Source organism: Schistocerca serialis, chromosome 3, assembly GCF_023864345.2.
Source record: "Schistocerca serialis cubense isolate TAMUIC-IGC-003099 chromosome 3, iqSchSeri2.2, whole genome shotgun sequence".
In the NCBI taxonomy this organism is placed as follows: Eukaryota; Metazoa; Arthropoda; class Insecta; order Orthoptera; family Acrididae; genus Schistocerca; species Schistocerca serialis.
Genome location: NC_064640.1, coordinates 561,964,876 through 561,981,595, shown reverse-complemented (window position 1 = coordinate 561,981,595; position 16,720 = coordinate 561,964,876). Strand labels below are relative to the sequence as shown.

The 16,720-nt window shown below is 38.8% G+C and overlaps 1 protein-coding gene across 1 annotated transcript in view; it reads left to right on the top strand.

The window, feature by feature from the left end:
• LOC126470456 (calcium-dependent secretion activator-like) overlaps positions 1-16,720 on the top strand; it is a 1,485,604-nt gene that overhangs the window by 811,857 nt on the left and 657,027 nt on the right. The window contains exon 11 of the mRNA XM_050098305.1: positions 1,061-1,182. Within this exon, the coding sequence (XP_049954262.1) occupies positions 1,061-1,182 (122 nt within the window). The remainder of the gene's footprint in view (positions 1-1,060; positions 1,183-16,720) is intronic.

The following is a 16,720-nucleotide window of genomic DNA, read 5'->3' as shown; positions in this document are numbered from 1 at the left end:
AATTAATATTAAGATCTAGTACTCAGAATGGTTTTTTACTGCATATTGCCTCTGTTGCTACATCAATGAGTTGATTATTTCAGATGGTAATGTTTTCAGATAAGCTGCACCATCTCATCCCTACATGCTGACGCCTTTCATTTTCTGTTTGTCTTACCTCTTTGTTTGACAGAAATTCTTTGATTATAGATAAACTACAAACAAAGACCAGAACATTCAAATACAAATATAATCCAGCAGATTATACATACATAAGAAATAGTGTAACACAATTAGAAATAATATTAAAAAAGAAACTCCAGATATTTGGCACTGACAGAACAACACCAAATGACCATAAAATGTTTACTCTTACTGTATTTTGAAGGGGGTAAGATTGTTTTGAAGACAATTTGAAAATATACAGATTTAAAAAAAATAAATAAATAATTCCAGTTTTTCTTGGGGTACTCCTTCATACTTATTACTTCATCAATTTCAGAAAGTGAAGTTAAGATGCAATATTTTTTGACTGCACTTAATAGATGTACTTGCTCTAACTCATTCATAAATTTTTGAAGACATCATCGAGTGACACCATTATGAATACTGTTATAACACCAAAGTCATCTCAATAAGCTGCAATCCAGATATTTCAGATCACATCATATAGAGTATCAATGAGCTAAAATCTGAAACTTTCTGTCTTTCACAGAATCTGTTTATTCATAATGCACTTTTCCTATGTGCTACAATATTTTCCACTATCTTTCCTCCCATAAATACAACATTCAGATAGATGGATGCTGCATCTTGACAAATATTTACAAGTAATGCAATGAAATAAGAGCTTAACATTAATAATTTTGAAAGGTTTGGCTGGAACTGTACCATGTCCTCTGGGCAAAAGAAAATATTTTGTCACATATTTTCAAGATCAATATTTCCTCAATATAGGTAGTTCCTCAAGAATTTCAAAGAATGTAATATTATACCCTTACTTCTAAGCTGAATGATTACTTAATTTGAACACCTTTACATATGCTATAATGATTGAATTTACGTGTTATGGAACTTTTAGGTTGTAGTGATGGAAGTAAAAGGACTTAAGTCTTTAGCACCTAACCGCATAGTATACTGTACAATGGAAGTTGAGGGAGGAGAGAAACTTCAGACTGACCAAGCAGAAGCCTCAAAACCTATGTAAGTAAAATTAATTCATGACACATATGTGTACCTCATTTAATCAACAAAATATATGTGTATGCATAGAATGAAATGTGACCTCAAAATAAAGCACTAATTAGTTTTAACTGGAAAATCTTTTTTTCTTGTCAGATTGTAGCTACACTGCTTGCATGTACCACTTTGATGAGAAATGATCAATACTCAACATAGTGTGAACAGTGCAGAAATTTGTCAATAGAAACAATTTTGTGAAATGGAGAGAAATAAAACAATGTCATATAAGTAGGAAGGAAAAAATTACTGAAGTGAAGATATACCACACTATCAAAGACTAAAGTAACCATACATAAATACTAGATGAAAAAATCTGAAAGAGGCCTACTTAGTTACATTTGGTACATGAGATGCTCACATGAATTTCTTCATTTATAGATTTCTACTGCTCATATTCCCTTTTCAGTGTCTGAAAATGTATCAACTGACTCACTCTCTTTGTAAGTGATGGAGGATTTTTCTTTCAGATGAAACCTTTTTCCATATTTGTTTAAAATATTTTACTTGAACTCCTCTCAGATTACAGAATATTGTTGTTGTTGTGGTCTTCAGTCCTGAGACTGGTTTGATGCAGCTCTCCATGCTACTCTATCCTGTGCAAGCTTCTTCATCTCCCAGTACCTACTGCTTCCTACATCTTTCTGAATCTGTTTAGTGTATTCATCTCTTGGTCTCCCTCTACAATTTTTACCCTCCACGCTGCCCTCCAATGCTAAATTGGTGATCCCTTGATGCCTCAGAACATGTCCTACCAACCGATGCCTTCTTCTAGTCACGTTGTGCCACAAACTTCTTTTCTCCCCAATCCTATTCAATACCTCCTCATTAGTTATATGATCTACCCATCTAATCTTCAGCATTCTTCTGTAGCACCACATTTCCAAAGCTTCTATTCTCTTCTTGTCCAAACTAGTTATTGTCCATGTTTCACTTCCATACATGGCTACATTCCATACAAATACTTTCAGAAATGACTTCCTGACACTTAAATCGATACTTGATGTTAACAAATTTTTCTTCTTCAGAAATGCTTTCCTTGCCATTGCCAGTCTACATTTTATATCCTCTCTACTTTGACCATCATCAGTTATTTTGCTCCACAAATAGCTAAAATCCTTCACTACTTTAAGTGTCTCATTTCCTAATCTAATTCCCTCAGCGTCACCCGACTTAATTCGACCACATTCCATTATCCTCGTTTTGCTTTTGTTGATGTTCATCTTATACCCTCCTTTCATGACACTGTCCATTCCGATCAACTGCTCTTCCAAGTCGTTTGCTGTCTCTGACAGAATTACAATGTCATCGGCAAACCTCAAAGTTTTTATTTCTACTCCATGGATTTTAATACCTACTCCGAATTTTTCATTTGTTTCCTTCACTGCTTGCTCAATATACAGATTGAATAACATCGGGGATAGGCTACAACCCTGTCTCACTCCCTTCCCAACCACTGCTTCCCTTTCATGCCCCTCAACTCTTATAACTGCCATATGGTTTCGGTACAAATTATAAATAGCCTTTCACTCCCTGTATTTTACCCCTGCCACCTTCAGAATTTGAAAGAGAGTATTCCAGTCACCATTGTCAAAAGCTTTCTCTAAGTCTACAAATGCTAGAAACATAGGTTTGCCTTTCCTTAATCTAGCTTCTAAGATAAGTCATAGGGTCAGTATTGCCTCACGTGTTCCAGTATTTCTACAGAATCCAAACTAATCTTCCCCGAGGTCGGCTTCTACCAGTTTTTCCATTCATGTGTGAACAATTTGCGTTAGTATTTTGTATCCATGACTTATTAAACTGATTGTTTGGTAATTTTCACATATGTAAACATCTGCTTTCTTTGGGATTGGAATTATTATATTCTTCTTGAAGTCTGAAGGTATTTCGCCTGTCTCATACATCTTGCTCACCAGATGGTAGAGTTTTGTCAGGACTGGCTCTCCCAAGGCCGTCAGTAGTTCTGATGGAATGTTGTCTACTCCCGGGGCCTTGTTTCGACTCAGGTCTTTCAGTGCTTTGTCAAACTCATGTCCAAAATTTATAGTTTTCAAGTAAACTATATATTTTTGAATCTGAATAGTTGGTCTGTCCAGCAAACATTTGCCATTGTGTCTCTCTCACAGTATGATATAGCCATATATTTTGATTTCAAACTGATTGACAATGGAACACATATTACTGAGAGAAACAGCACTTTAATCTTAAATTTCAGTTTAGGTTTTTGGAGTTGTTTTCACCACATATTCATTGGAAGTGAAACTAAAGGAGTCACAGGTATATTGTGGAATGTAACCAGTTTGCAAGTGACAGACTCTTGCTGTGGGCCACTCAATTTTGTATGTACAATCAGAACTCCATTCAGTGTTGGTTCTTAAAGAAAATTTCCAGTGATCCTAGAATGAGATGCTGTAACCATGTGTGTGACTCTGTAGAGGTGCAGACTGTCCACACTTCCTTTTGGTAGTGCCATCCTCTGTAGAACTGTTTAAAAGAACTTCACATCAATTGTGGTCTGAAAGCTGTCATGAATATTACGTGTTGCTGTAATGCTGCCAGTTTCTCTCATCTCAGTAAGTTCTGCACATTTCACTGCCTGATCCAGGATGACACACAAATTACCCAGTCAAGATAAACTGCTAAAAACTATTCTGCATACCATATGCCCCTAATCTGATGCACTGTTCAAGAAGTTCTTTTTAAAGTTTGGCTGTAATTTCACATGCTACATTCACAATAACAATATACAGATTAATTGAATGTGTGACATGCTGTTATTGAATCATAATGTGGTCATTTTACAAACAGTTTACATTTAATTTGATGTTTAATATGTTATGCTAGCCAAATATACCACAGAGTCTGTCAAATAGTTTCTAAGGAAATTCTGTGTAATATTCCATGTGGAGTAATGACATGAAGTAAGAAAAGCCTGTTTGACTTTATCAAAAATGCTAGATATAATAAACATGTCCACATGTAAGTGTTTATCTTTTTAGTGAAATTTAACCAAAATCATCAAAATTACTGCTTATGTAATTTTATGCACTAGTGATTTGTTATGACTACCAACTCCAGAAAACATAGTAACCCCTCGGACAGTTGTGCACATTACCACTCTGCTTCTAGTATTAATGGAGGTTCAGCAGCCTAATACCTGGTTGATTAATGATGAGGGCCATTGTGCTGGGCAGGCTGTATGTGGTTTTTAGACAGTTTTCCAAATCCAATTAGGTGAATATCAGGCTAATACCTACATTATGCCTCAGTTACAAGATATGCAAGCACTTACAAAAATCTTTTCACATTTTCATATGGAGTAACACTAGATGTAGACACACAGGATACAGAATTTTCATCCCAGGGTTGAAGGGGCAGTTAGAGGGAGGTTATCTGGCTACCATGTACAAACTAACACTACCAAATTAAAATTAACATGCTGATCCTATGAAGATACAGGATAATTCCAGAAAAAAGAAGATTAGCAGTATACTAAAATAATGGCTCAGAGCACTATGAGAACATCTCAGGTCATAAGTCCCCTAGAACTTAGGATTACTTAAACCTAACAAACCTAAGGACATCACACACATCCATGCCCGATGTTGGATTCGAACCTGTGACCGTAGCGGTCGCGCGGTTCCAGACTGAAGCGCCTAGAACCGCTCGGCCACCAGCAGCCGGCGCAGTAGCCTATTTGGTACATCTCCTAACTTCAGAAAGCAAGGAATATGCTTTTCTCTGATGGGCTAATTCTAGTGATGGTGAGTGAGAGCTGTACACATTCTCATCATCGTCATCATCATCATCATCATCATCTTCTTCTTATCCTTAGCACCATCACATTGGAGTGGGGTCTACTTTTTTGGTCAACACATGCCATTTCTTATGGTGTAAAGATTCCTATAGATTTAGGAATCTTGATCTTAGATCTGCATTTATAGTGTCAAGTCACCATAATTTAGGTCTGCCACATTGTCTCTGGCCTTCAACAGTGAGTTGGTAGGCTGAGGCAATGACTGAAACAGGTGGTTCACATATGGTGTGTCCAATACACTTAATTCTCTATTCTTGCATCTTTTCATTGATTGGAGCCACTCCAGCTAGTCTTAGATTGTTATATTGTTGAAGTGGTCCATTAGGGAAATGCCTAATGATCATCTTAATAGTCACATTTCCATGATATACAGTGAGTGCTCAGCACTTCTAAGTGTTGACCAAGACTTGGTACTATATAGTGCTACTTTTCTCATCATTGTGAAGCATATCTTTGATTTTAGGTTATTAGGTATCTGATAAACATAAAGACTACTAGTGATCTCTCTGAATCACATGCATGTGTGAAAGAACTTGCCCCCCTTCTAACAGCCGTGTACCGCAAGTCTCTAGAGGAACGGAAGGTTCCAAATGATTGGAAAAGAGCACAGGTAGTCCCAGTCTTCAAGAAGGGTTGTCGAGCAGATGCGCAAAACTATAGACCTATATCTCTGATGTTGATCTGTTGTAGAATTTTAGAACATGGTTTTTGCTCGAGCATCATGTCGTTTTTGGAAACCCAGAATCTACTATGTAGGAATCAACATGGATTCCAGAAACAGCAATCGTGTGAGACCCAACTCACTTTATTTGTTCATGAGACCCAGAAAATATTAGATACAGGCTCCCAGGTAGATGCTATTTTTCTTGACTTCCGGAAGGCATTCGATACAGTTCCGCACTGTCGCCTGATAAACAAAGTAAGAGCCTACAGAATATCAGACCAGCTGTGTGGCTGGATTGAAGAGTTTTTAGCAAACAGAACACAGCATGTTGTTATCAATGGAGAGACGTCTACAGACGTTAAAGTAACCTCTGGCGTGCCACAGGGGAGTGTTATGGGACCATTGCTTTTCACAATATATATAAATGACCTAGTAGATAGTGTCGGAAGTCCCATGCTGCTTTTCGCGGATGATGCTGTAGTATACAGAGAAGTTGCAGCATTAGAAAATTGTAGCGAAATGCAGGAAGATCTGCAGCAGATAGGCACTTGGTACAGGGAGTGGCAACTGACCCTTAACATAGACAGATGTAATGTATTGCGAATGCATAGAAAGAAGGATCCTTTATTGTATGATTATATGATAGCGGAAAAAACACTGGTAGCAGTTACTTCTGTAAAATATCTGGGAGTATGCGTGCGGAACGATTTGAAGTGGAACGATCATATAAAATTAATTGTTGGTAAGGCAGGTACCAGGTTGAGATTCATTGGGAGAGTCCTTAGAAAATGTAGTCCATCAACAAAGGAGGTGGCTTACGAAACACTCGTTCGACCTATACTTGAGTATTGCTCATCAGTGTGGGATCCATACCAGATCGGGTTGACGGAGGAGATAGAGAAGAGCCAAAGAAGAGCGGCGCGTTTCATCACAGGGTTATTTGGTAACCGTGATAGCATTACAGAGATGTTTAACAAACTCGAGTGGCAGACTCTGCAAGAGAGGCGCTCTGCATCGCGGTGTAGCTTGCTCGCCAGGTTTCGAGAGGGTGCATTTCTGGATGAGTTATCGAATATATTGCTTCCCCCTACTTATACTTCCCGAGGAAATCACAAATGTAAAATTAGAGAGATTAGAGCGCGCACAGAGGCTTTCAGACAGTCGTTCTTCCCGCGATCCATACGCGACTGGAACAGGAAAGGGAGGTTATGACAGTGGCACGTAAAGTGCCCTCCACCACACACCGTTCGGTGGCTTGCGGAGTATAAATGTAAATGTAGATGTAGATGTCTCTTTGATTCTTGTTTGCACATCCTCTTTCACATATCCATCATTCAGTAGGAGTGAACCTAGCTTTTGAAATGTGACCACCTTGATAAGAGGAACTGCGTTAATTGTATAGTTCCACAACAAAATCAATTTGAGGTACACAATATTGGGTATGTTTAAACAGAGAACAAATTTTTTCCGACAATCACACCATGTTTGGACTTGAGTTTCAAGGTTCTCCCTGGTATGTATTTAAAGCATCACATTGTGAGCGTATAGTATTGTTTGTGGTACACACTTCTGTAATTCACACATTATTGTATCAATTATGGTAACAAAGAGCAGTGAAGACAGAGCCTTAATGAATGTCAACTGTCACATGAAAGCTGTCAGTCAGTCCTGCAGAGCATCACACATAGCTGCTGGTGTTTTAACTCATTGATTAAGGTTTTAGGAACTGGATGATCACAAAGAGCATACCGAATCATCTGATGTGGTACACAATCAAATGCCACCTCAAAGTCAAGAAAGGCAAGATGCAGTGACATCTTCTTTCCCATATAATTTCTCCATTAGCTAATGTGCAGAAAAAATTGCATTTATAATGCCCCATCCTTTCACAATTCCATATTCCACAGCCTGCCATCAAGAGTATGTTCAAATATCTTGATTGTATGGAATAGGTGCCAGATTGGGTGGTAGCTGGTATATTAAGCAAGGTCACCTTTGCACTTAAAAATAGGCACTGTCCTACTAGATGGCCATTCAATATGTGTTTATGGCCACAAGGAATGATCGAGCTGATTAAATCTGTCAGTCACTTGCTCACTTCCTTATTAAGTACCTCAATTTTCCATGTGTTTCTAGGAAGGTCATCTGGCTCTGGCGCCTTTCCATTTTTCATATAATGAATGGCAACTTTGACATCTGTTGTAATACACGGAACTGTTCCAGTCATGACGTAGCCTTTGATAATGATGGGAGAGGGAATTCAGTATTGGTAATTTTACTAAAATACTCTTGCCAATGTCCCAGAACCATCATGCTCTCATGGAGCAGCCAACTTCCCTTATCTTTTACACCATTATAGTGTCCTATATCCTGACCTGCTCGATACTCTGCCCAGGCCAATTGGTAGATGATTTTGTCCCCTTCTTTGTAACTGGGTACATACATGTTGGTGGTGATTGTTTTGGCATCTGCTGCTGCTCATTTTGCGCCTTTCTTGGTGGCTTTGTGGTTCTGAAGATTCTCCTCATTCCATAAGCTTTTACCCGTTTGAAATCTGCCTTTTGAATGCAATTTTTTGTTATCTGTCAACAATCATATCTGTTTATCTATTCAGTATGTAGCTGGATGAAACTATACTAGCTGTAAAGTTGTTCAACAGTGACCAAATGTGATCAGTATGAACAGAATCAACAGCAGGGATCACAATATTCTCACTGATGGCTACTTTATACTTTTTAGCTGTCACCATTTGGTTTTGGCTTGATCTTTCACATAGGATTTTCTTACATAACCTTTTATTCAGATTTCAGTAACTAGCAATTTATGTTAAGGGGTTGGGTGTTCAGATAGTATGAACTTATTGTCTGTGACAATTGGGAGTTAATGCCTGCAGAGCAATGTGTTGTGCCCACAGCTAGTGTAAGTGAGCAGGTGTGATGTGCATTTCTTAAAGATATATTGGTGATAGCTAGGTCATTTGCTTCATCAAATTCTACGATTGTATGCTCCTATCACATTTCTGGTACCACAGCCAGAATTGAGAAGTTGGGTGTTGATGACTACTGATATGAGATGATGGGGGTATTGATCTACAGCTGACATTTCGCTGTAGTTTCTTTCACTCACAGCTACTATTACTACTAGTTGTTCCAGATAGATCAGTTGATACGCTTCTCCAATGCCTCAGGATTTCTGTCCTCTCCATTGCACCTCTAGAAGGAAAGCTAATCAACATGGCAAGGCGTTAGTATTTCTTCCAATTAATGACTGCAGCCTGTCAGTGTCCCAGAGTTCCAAGAAGCGATATGTAATTATTTATTTTGGACTCACCTCTTTAGACAACCTCATACTTGAGTTGGTATTCCTTGTCCCCTTCTCTTGCTGGCCAGGTGACACCATTGTGCATTGCCTCTAGCATTTTCTGATAGTTTCACTTATGCCATTGAACCATGAGCTGCAACAATGATTGGTCATGCAGCCTGATTCCAAGGCATGTGGTCAGACATTTTATACCTTCTGCTAGATTTAAATTATGTTGCCCCTAACATGGAGTCAGACACCTTTTGTAATCATTTCTCTGGAATACAGATGCTACGGGTTTGCCTATTCCATCACTGATGCTGTGCTGAAGTCCACCTTCATCGCTGCAGGTGCTGTTGAGGTCTTCGCCACAATCCTGGCAAGTGTTCCTATGACAGATGGACCCTGGTCCTCCCATTCCTTCTTCCTCATCGCTTGCAAGACAGGGTTCTGGGCTCGCAACCAGTTCACTGGAATTGTACATCTTCTCTTATACCTACAAAAATTCTCTTATTGACCAGTCACAGCTCATAAATGGAACTTATATTACTTGTCAAAATATTATTTCCAAAATAACATTTAGATAATGATATCTTTACTAGTCTTACGGACCAGCATAAAGATATTGTTTCTATGATATAATTACTCATGGTTTTCATATTTTGCCTTTCACTCAGTGTATGTGACACACTCCACTATTTCACAACATTATTCAGACACTCAGATATTCTTAATTGCTCACAAATTCTTCACATACATTTACCAAGTAATTATAATGTGCAAGCTGTTACTTTTTTTAACTACTGAAAATTTTATATTTTAGGAAATATTTGTATCTCACAAACTATCAAATATGTTGCATTGAAATTTCTACTAAAAATTCATATTTTTTTGTAATTGTATAGCACAAAGCTTTATTAATAGTTCCCTTGCCATACAGTATTTTCTGTCTCAAAAAAACACTAACACTATCCTACATATTGCAGTCCTAAAGCTTCCATAAAGTATTATTTCAGACCTCCTCACAGCACCTATTTAGCAATAGGATGTATTATCAATTGATCTCTGGGACCATCTAACACACTAGTGTGCAGCCACACCCCTATCAACTGTTGAGTTGCAGAGGGGATTTTTGATCTTTATCTCTTGTTTATATCCAGTTCAAAACATCCTAATTACTGGTTCTAAACACAGCTAAATATAATATATAAATATATTTGTTTATTCTGTAATTCCTCTCACAGTTTGTTAATAAATATGTTCTGATTGCTTCATTATGCTCAGCTCCCATATGATTGAATTAATAGTTTTTTCATATTGAAAGGAAGAGAATAGATTACCAAACATAACACAGTTCATTAACAGTGACTCACATAGTTAAAATTTTTTAATGGGATTCATACGTGATAAATATGTTGTCTCAGATGCTGTTTTGCTAGACTGAAACAAAGTAAGAATAATTATAGAGAAAATTATTGTTTTGTCAGTTTTATATTGGTGAGTGTCACACTACAGAAGTTCAGAAAACACAGAACTCAAAAGTAAAAATGGCAATTTATATAGATGTGTTGAGAAATAATTTCTAAGAAAAAATTTGATATGTTGCACCATTTCCAAGTTAATTAACACTGAAGTTAGCCACTCAGGCTACTGCACATGCAAATTCAAGTAGTCCATGAGAAACAATTTCACCACATGGGCTTTTTTTGTTTCCTAAAACTGAACAAGAGAATGGTACAAATATTAGACATGGGACAATAGTAAGGATCAAACCTGAGCCACAGGCTGAGCAGTCTTGCATACTTTCATCTACACTGTAAGAACAGCTTACAGTAATTGTGTCTGGTGGGCCAATTGAATCTGCCTGATTGACTATAACTTCAATGCTAATTGAGTTAGAAATGGCACAACATATTGAATTTGTTCTTGACAATTAACACCCTGACAACTTTTCAGATGGTTTCCAACCATTGATGCTAAATTCAACAATGGAAAATCCATAACGGAATGTAACAATATTATGAAAAGGATTGTTGCTTCTGATCACACAGAGAAGATGCTGAGCTCCAGACAGCCACAACAAAAAGACTATTAGAAAATGAGCTTTCAGCCACAAAGGACTTCATCAGAGATAGAACATACACACACACACACACACACACACACACACACACACTCACGCAAATGCAACTCACATGCACATGATTGCAGTTTCTGGCTGCTGAGACCGCACTGTGAACAGTTGTGCAATATGGTAGATGCAGCCAGGTGGTTGGGGTAAGGACAAGGTATGGGCAGGGAGGGGGGAAGGATAACAAGGAAGTAGGAGGGGATGGAAAAGTGCTACTTGTGAGACCATACAGGGAAGAGGTGGAGAGAGGATAAGGCAACTAGGTGAAGTCAGGTTGGGTGGTTAGATGGAACACGAGGGGGGGGGGGGGGGGGAGGAGAAAGGTAAAAAGACTGTGGGTGTATTTGTGGAATAGAGGACTGTGTAGTGCTGGAATGGGAACTGGAAGGGGCTAGGGGCTAGAGGGTAGAGACAAAGACCAACGAGGTTGAGGCCAGGAAGGTTATGGGAATGTAGGGTATATTACTGAGAGAGTTCCCACCTGCACAATTCAGAAAACTTGGTGTTGGTGGGAAGGATCCAGATGGTACAGGCTGTGAAGCACATTGAAATGAAGAATGCTGCATTGTGTAGCATGTTCAGCAATGGGAGTGTTTCAGCTGTTTCTTGGCCATAGTTTGTCAGTGGCCATTCATTCAGACAGACAGCTTGTTAGTTGCCAAAGTTAAGCTGCAACCATTGTGCCATATTCTACATGGGCATGACAACTAACAAGCTCACAGTGTGGTCTCAGCAGCCAGAGACTGCAGTCACGTTTGTGTGTGTTGCATTTGCATGAGTATTTGTGCGTATGTTCTATCTCCAACGAAGGCCTTGTTGGCCGAAAGATCATTTTCTGACAGTCTTTTTATTGTGCCTATCTGCAACTCAGCATCTCCTCTATATGGTGAATGGCCCTTATGAATAGTATTCTGACCCTCACTTTAAGGCCAATAACAACTTTTATTGAAACAAGTAACTTTTCAGCAACAGATTGAAATAGTCTAGTAGTCCACAAAACCAAACAATAAGTTTCCTTGGTGAATTTTAATAGAAACCATAGGTTTAGGTGGAAATTAATGTGAAATAGTATGTAACTGATATTGAAATAAGTCCTATTACTACTAATTTGCTATTAACCAGAGTTCTGTTAGCCTGGTGGTCGTGAAAGCCACCAAGAGACGTCAGATTGTAGTAATTGAAGGAGTCTGCTGCTGGATGGCATTCAATTTGCTTGCTACAGAAGTTTATGTAACCAGCCTGCAATATTGGCAACATTCTTATAACTTATTATTACTTCCTCCACGTTCAGATTCTGCAGCTGTTTGTTTAATTAATGAAAAATGCTCCAGTTGCTGTTGACAACGTTACTGAGTCCACCAGCTGTTTTGACCTTCAAATTATATCATTTTCAAGTGGTTCTGAAAAAATGTGCCATAGAGAAGCAAATAGCAATGTATAAATGATCAAAGTGCAAGCCAGGTGTGTTTAATCTTCAGAATGACTTGAAAGTGGCCTAATATAAAAGCCAAAATTGGTAGTGGACTCAGTAGAGTTCTCAGCAGAAGCTTAAGCATTTATCCATTAACTAATACTCGCCACAGATACTCTTGCCAGACATGGATGATGTTCCACATATTGATACATCTATATTTCCCATTTGCATGTCCAGTGGTGTTAGTGAATCCCTCTCCCCTTGAAGCAGGCCATAAGGGTGGTACCTGCTCAGCTGGTGCAAGGAACACACAAGGTGGAAGTGGGTGAGAGGAAGGTGGCTCCTGGTAGATGTCCAAACCAACTTGCAATGGTGCTGTTGGATCTGGAGCATCTTGAATAATGCCAGAGACTTCCAGGAGTGGAGGCACCCCAGAGGGATGGACAAGTCCAGTAATTCAGTGATTATTGAAGGTAGAACTGCATCTATGTTGGGTGCTCCTAAGCTCATGGTCAGGACTAGACCAGCATCCCCTGTGACTCAGGAGTAGGGAGAGTTATGATGTGTGGACCACTTAATTCACTCCAGACTTTGCCCACCCAGAACTGTGTAGCTGCATCTGTTTGTGTTGTGAGGCAACTGGTTATCTGGAAGTGTCCTGTGAGGAATCTCATTCAGGAGCTCAGCTGTGCTTTGACCATTGATGGACTTGGACCTGTAAGGAGCTGAAGCCGATTTAGTGGACTGTAAGGGTTTTAAAATTTGCATTTTGAAAGTACAGACAAGCAATTCTGCCAGTTGTTTGCGGCTGGATAGCAAGGGGCTGTGGTAAGATGCTTAATTCCATTGCTGGTACACATTTTCAAATTTCTTGCTTTGAATTTCAGACTGTTGTCAGTCACCAGTGTGAGACATGCACCCTGTATTCCAAAGATAAACTCCAAAGTTCTACTGTGGCCACTGTTGTTGTCTACTGGAGGCAGACTAGATAAAGGAAACAGGAGAAGTAGTCCATGGTAATTAACCATATTGATAAGAAGAAAATGCTCATGAAGGTGATGTAAACTTGTTCCCACAGCTATCTCAGCTCTGTTCATAGAGACAACTACTGGGGTTGACATGATGGATGTGCCTGGTAATTGTCACACTTTCAGACTACTCACGCAACATCATCACCTATTAAAGACCAATAGATGAAGTCGCTTCATCCTACAATTCCTTGTGTACATTTGATCCAGGAGTTGGAGCACCCAACATGAAGGGAGAGCAGGACCACAACCTGACATCACTTCTCATCTTCCATGAAGAGTACCATATTGTGCCTAACCTGATACTGATACCACTGATAAAAAGAAACATTGAAGGCCAAATGGTTCTCCATCTGAGATCTTGGCAGACAAACCCAATCAGACATATTTCAGGATCCAATGAGGAAGTGGGACACAGCTGACACTGTAGAAATATCCCAGGGATATGTAGGGAATTGAGTTGAGTGATTGTTTCAGTTTGCTGTCTAACTGAAAATAAACTTTATCCTGATGATGAAACTCAGGATCCAGACCGGCTGGACAGCAAGAAAGTGCATCCATGCTAGAATGTCCTAGTGAAAGGAGTGTTGGAAATTTGTCAGAGAGCCCATTGATGAACATGATACACTGTATGCTCTGGGAATTTTGCCTTTGGCCCTAAAAGGGGCAAGAGTCAAAAAAATGGTTCAAATGGCTCTGAGCGCTATGGGACTTAACATCTTAGGTCATCAGTCCCCTAGAACTTAGAACTACCTAAACCTAACTAACCTAAGGACATCACACACATACATGCCCGCAGCAGGATTCGAACCTGCGACCATAGCGGTCGCGCGGTTCCAGACTGAAACACCTAGAACTGCAGACAAGAGTCATTTATTGTTGGTAATAAGATGAAACCTGCTACAAAACAAGAAAATTCTAAATTTATGGACACCTAAGATGCTGGATAAACATTCCTTATCAATCCATTTATATTTATTTCTTTATTTCTGTCTTACTATGTTGATTCATCTGTGATAAGCACACAAGTATATAGAGTGTGTCAATTTTTTTTGTATTATATATGAAAATTTGTGTTGAATTTTAAACAAACCAATACATAGGTAGTATTTTGAGCTGGAGTTTGTGTATTTGACTTAAATTGATCACCCTTTACCATCCTGTGATTTATGACAGAGAACAGCCCTGATGCCATGTGGTGTTGTATCTGTTACCCACACAACAGCAAGTGGTGTTGATAATTCACAAGGCAGAATCCTGATTGGAGAACGATTTTGAACTTCCAAAAAGCCATATCACACTCTTATGACCTCTGAAGGTGGACTTCCTTTTCAGGGATATGGTTTAGCTGGTGGGATAGGGAGCTACAGAGGCTGCCAGGGAAATTAATTGTGCATAGTAATTCATTTTTCCTAGAAGTATTTGAAGGTCCTTAATTGATTACACAGAGGAATATTCTGACTAGTCTCTACATATTCTCTTCACTGAGAATATAGTCTAAATAAATGACCACTGACTGAAAGAAGGCCCTAACCATGCAAAATGGCAAAGTGTTATATTGATACATTACAGCTACAGATAAATGTCTTATTGCATGTAGTATTTACTTTAGAAGAAACCATTCCATGCTCTCATTGTGGTGGGTGTTAAGTTTTCATTTCACTGCTCATTATAATTACAAAAAGGTGATCATAATGTCGTTGACACACACCATGGTGGACTTTAAATGTAAGCACACACTTTCTAGTAGGAATTAAGTAGTATACATCATTTCAGCTTCAGTTTTGCAACAGATGTGTTTTTAAGAAGCAGAAATTGTCGGAGTTTACTTAAACTTGTAATCACTTTATCAGACATGTTAATAATATTTGTGTCAGAACTTCACATTATATTTAGTCATGTAATATACTCAGTTGTATTTGGAATTATGAAAAGACTATGAATATAACAGTGTTTACATAATGAACAAACATTGGTTCTATAAAATTAATTAAAAATCGTAATAACTGTGCTTGCTTATAACATAATGAATCAATAGTTACAGTGAGTTGACTGAGGGAGCACACACGCTTAAGTATGATCATCATGCTGTGGCATACTTCTGCAATGTAATCTCTGTGTAAAAACTTGTAATGCTCCTTCTCATGATATGCACATTTCCATCTGGGATACAAACAGAAACTATCTGGGCTGCTTGGAAACAAAACGTATCACCACAAAAATGTGCCTGGTAGTAGCCCAGAATAATGGAGATCATGGCTGAGTGGCTGCCACGTAACAGAACTTGTTTACCACTTCAGAATCTGTTACAGCACCCTGTTGCACTAGATCACTATGCCTCTGGGCTATACGTGAAATGCCAGAGTCTGCTAAAAAACTTTGTGTGCTATTTGCAATATTCAAATTGCAGGCACAGTTTGTAGCACTTCAGTCTGTGAGGGATCACTAGGTCTTAAAACTTGTATGTGGACCTTCTTATCTGGGGCTAAGTAAATCACATCATGTATTAAATTTTCTGCATATGATTTATTACACCCATATGTGAATTTACATTTTATACTCAACCTTTGCAAATCTGCAATCTAAGATACATAATGATAAAATTCTCTCATGCTTCCAGCTGCTTTAAGTGCCCTACCCTCCATCAGCTTCTGGCCAAGTGCTCACTGGCCATTGTCAAGTTGTCACTGAAGTATGATTCCTTGTGTTGTCCCTATAGATACACAGCCTTCAGCTACTGGTGCTCACTCCACCACCTTATATGGCAATGTTTCGATTGCATGTCTGCTGCACCCACTTCCACGTTTTGATGGTCAGATTCCAAGCTGTACTTTGCTTGTTTTTCATAGGTATCCTGAGCTGATGAATTTATTCTAGATCTTTAGGAGTCGGATGATCTTTCATGTTACTGTGCAACAAAATGGCAAAAATACAAGTTTTTCATGCATTCCTTGGGGGCCCTCTGGTTACTTTATATTCAGGAAGATGGCTTGTGAAATCTGGCAATTGTTGCAGCCATTTTCCTTGAACACAGTCTGTCAGTGGGTCACTTCCTTTGCAGGTGTTCAGCATCTGAAATGGCTCCCCATCACTGCATCAAGGTTCTCAGAATAGGACTTTCCTGCAAAGGGTGTTGGTAGCTTGT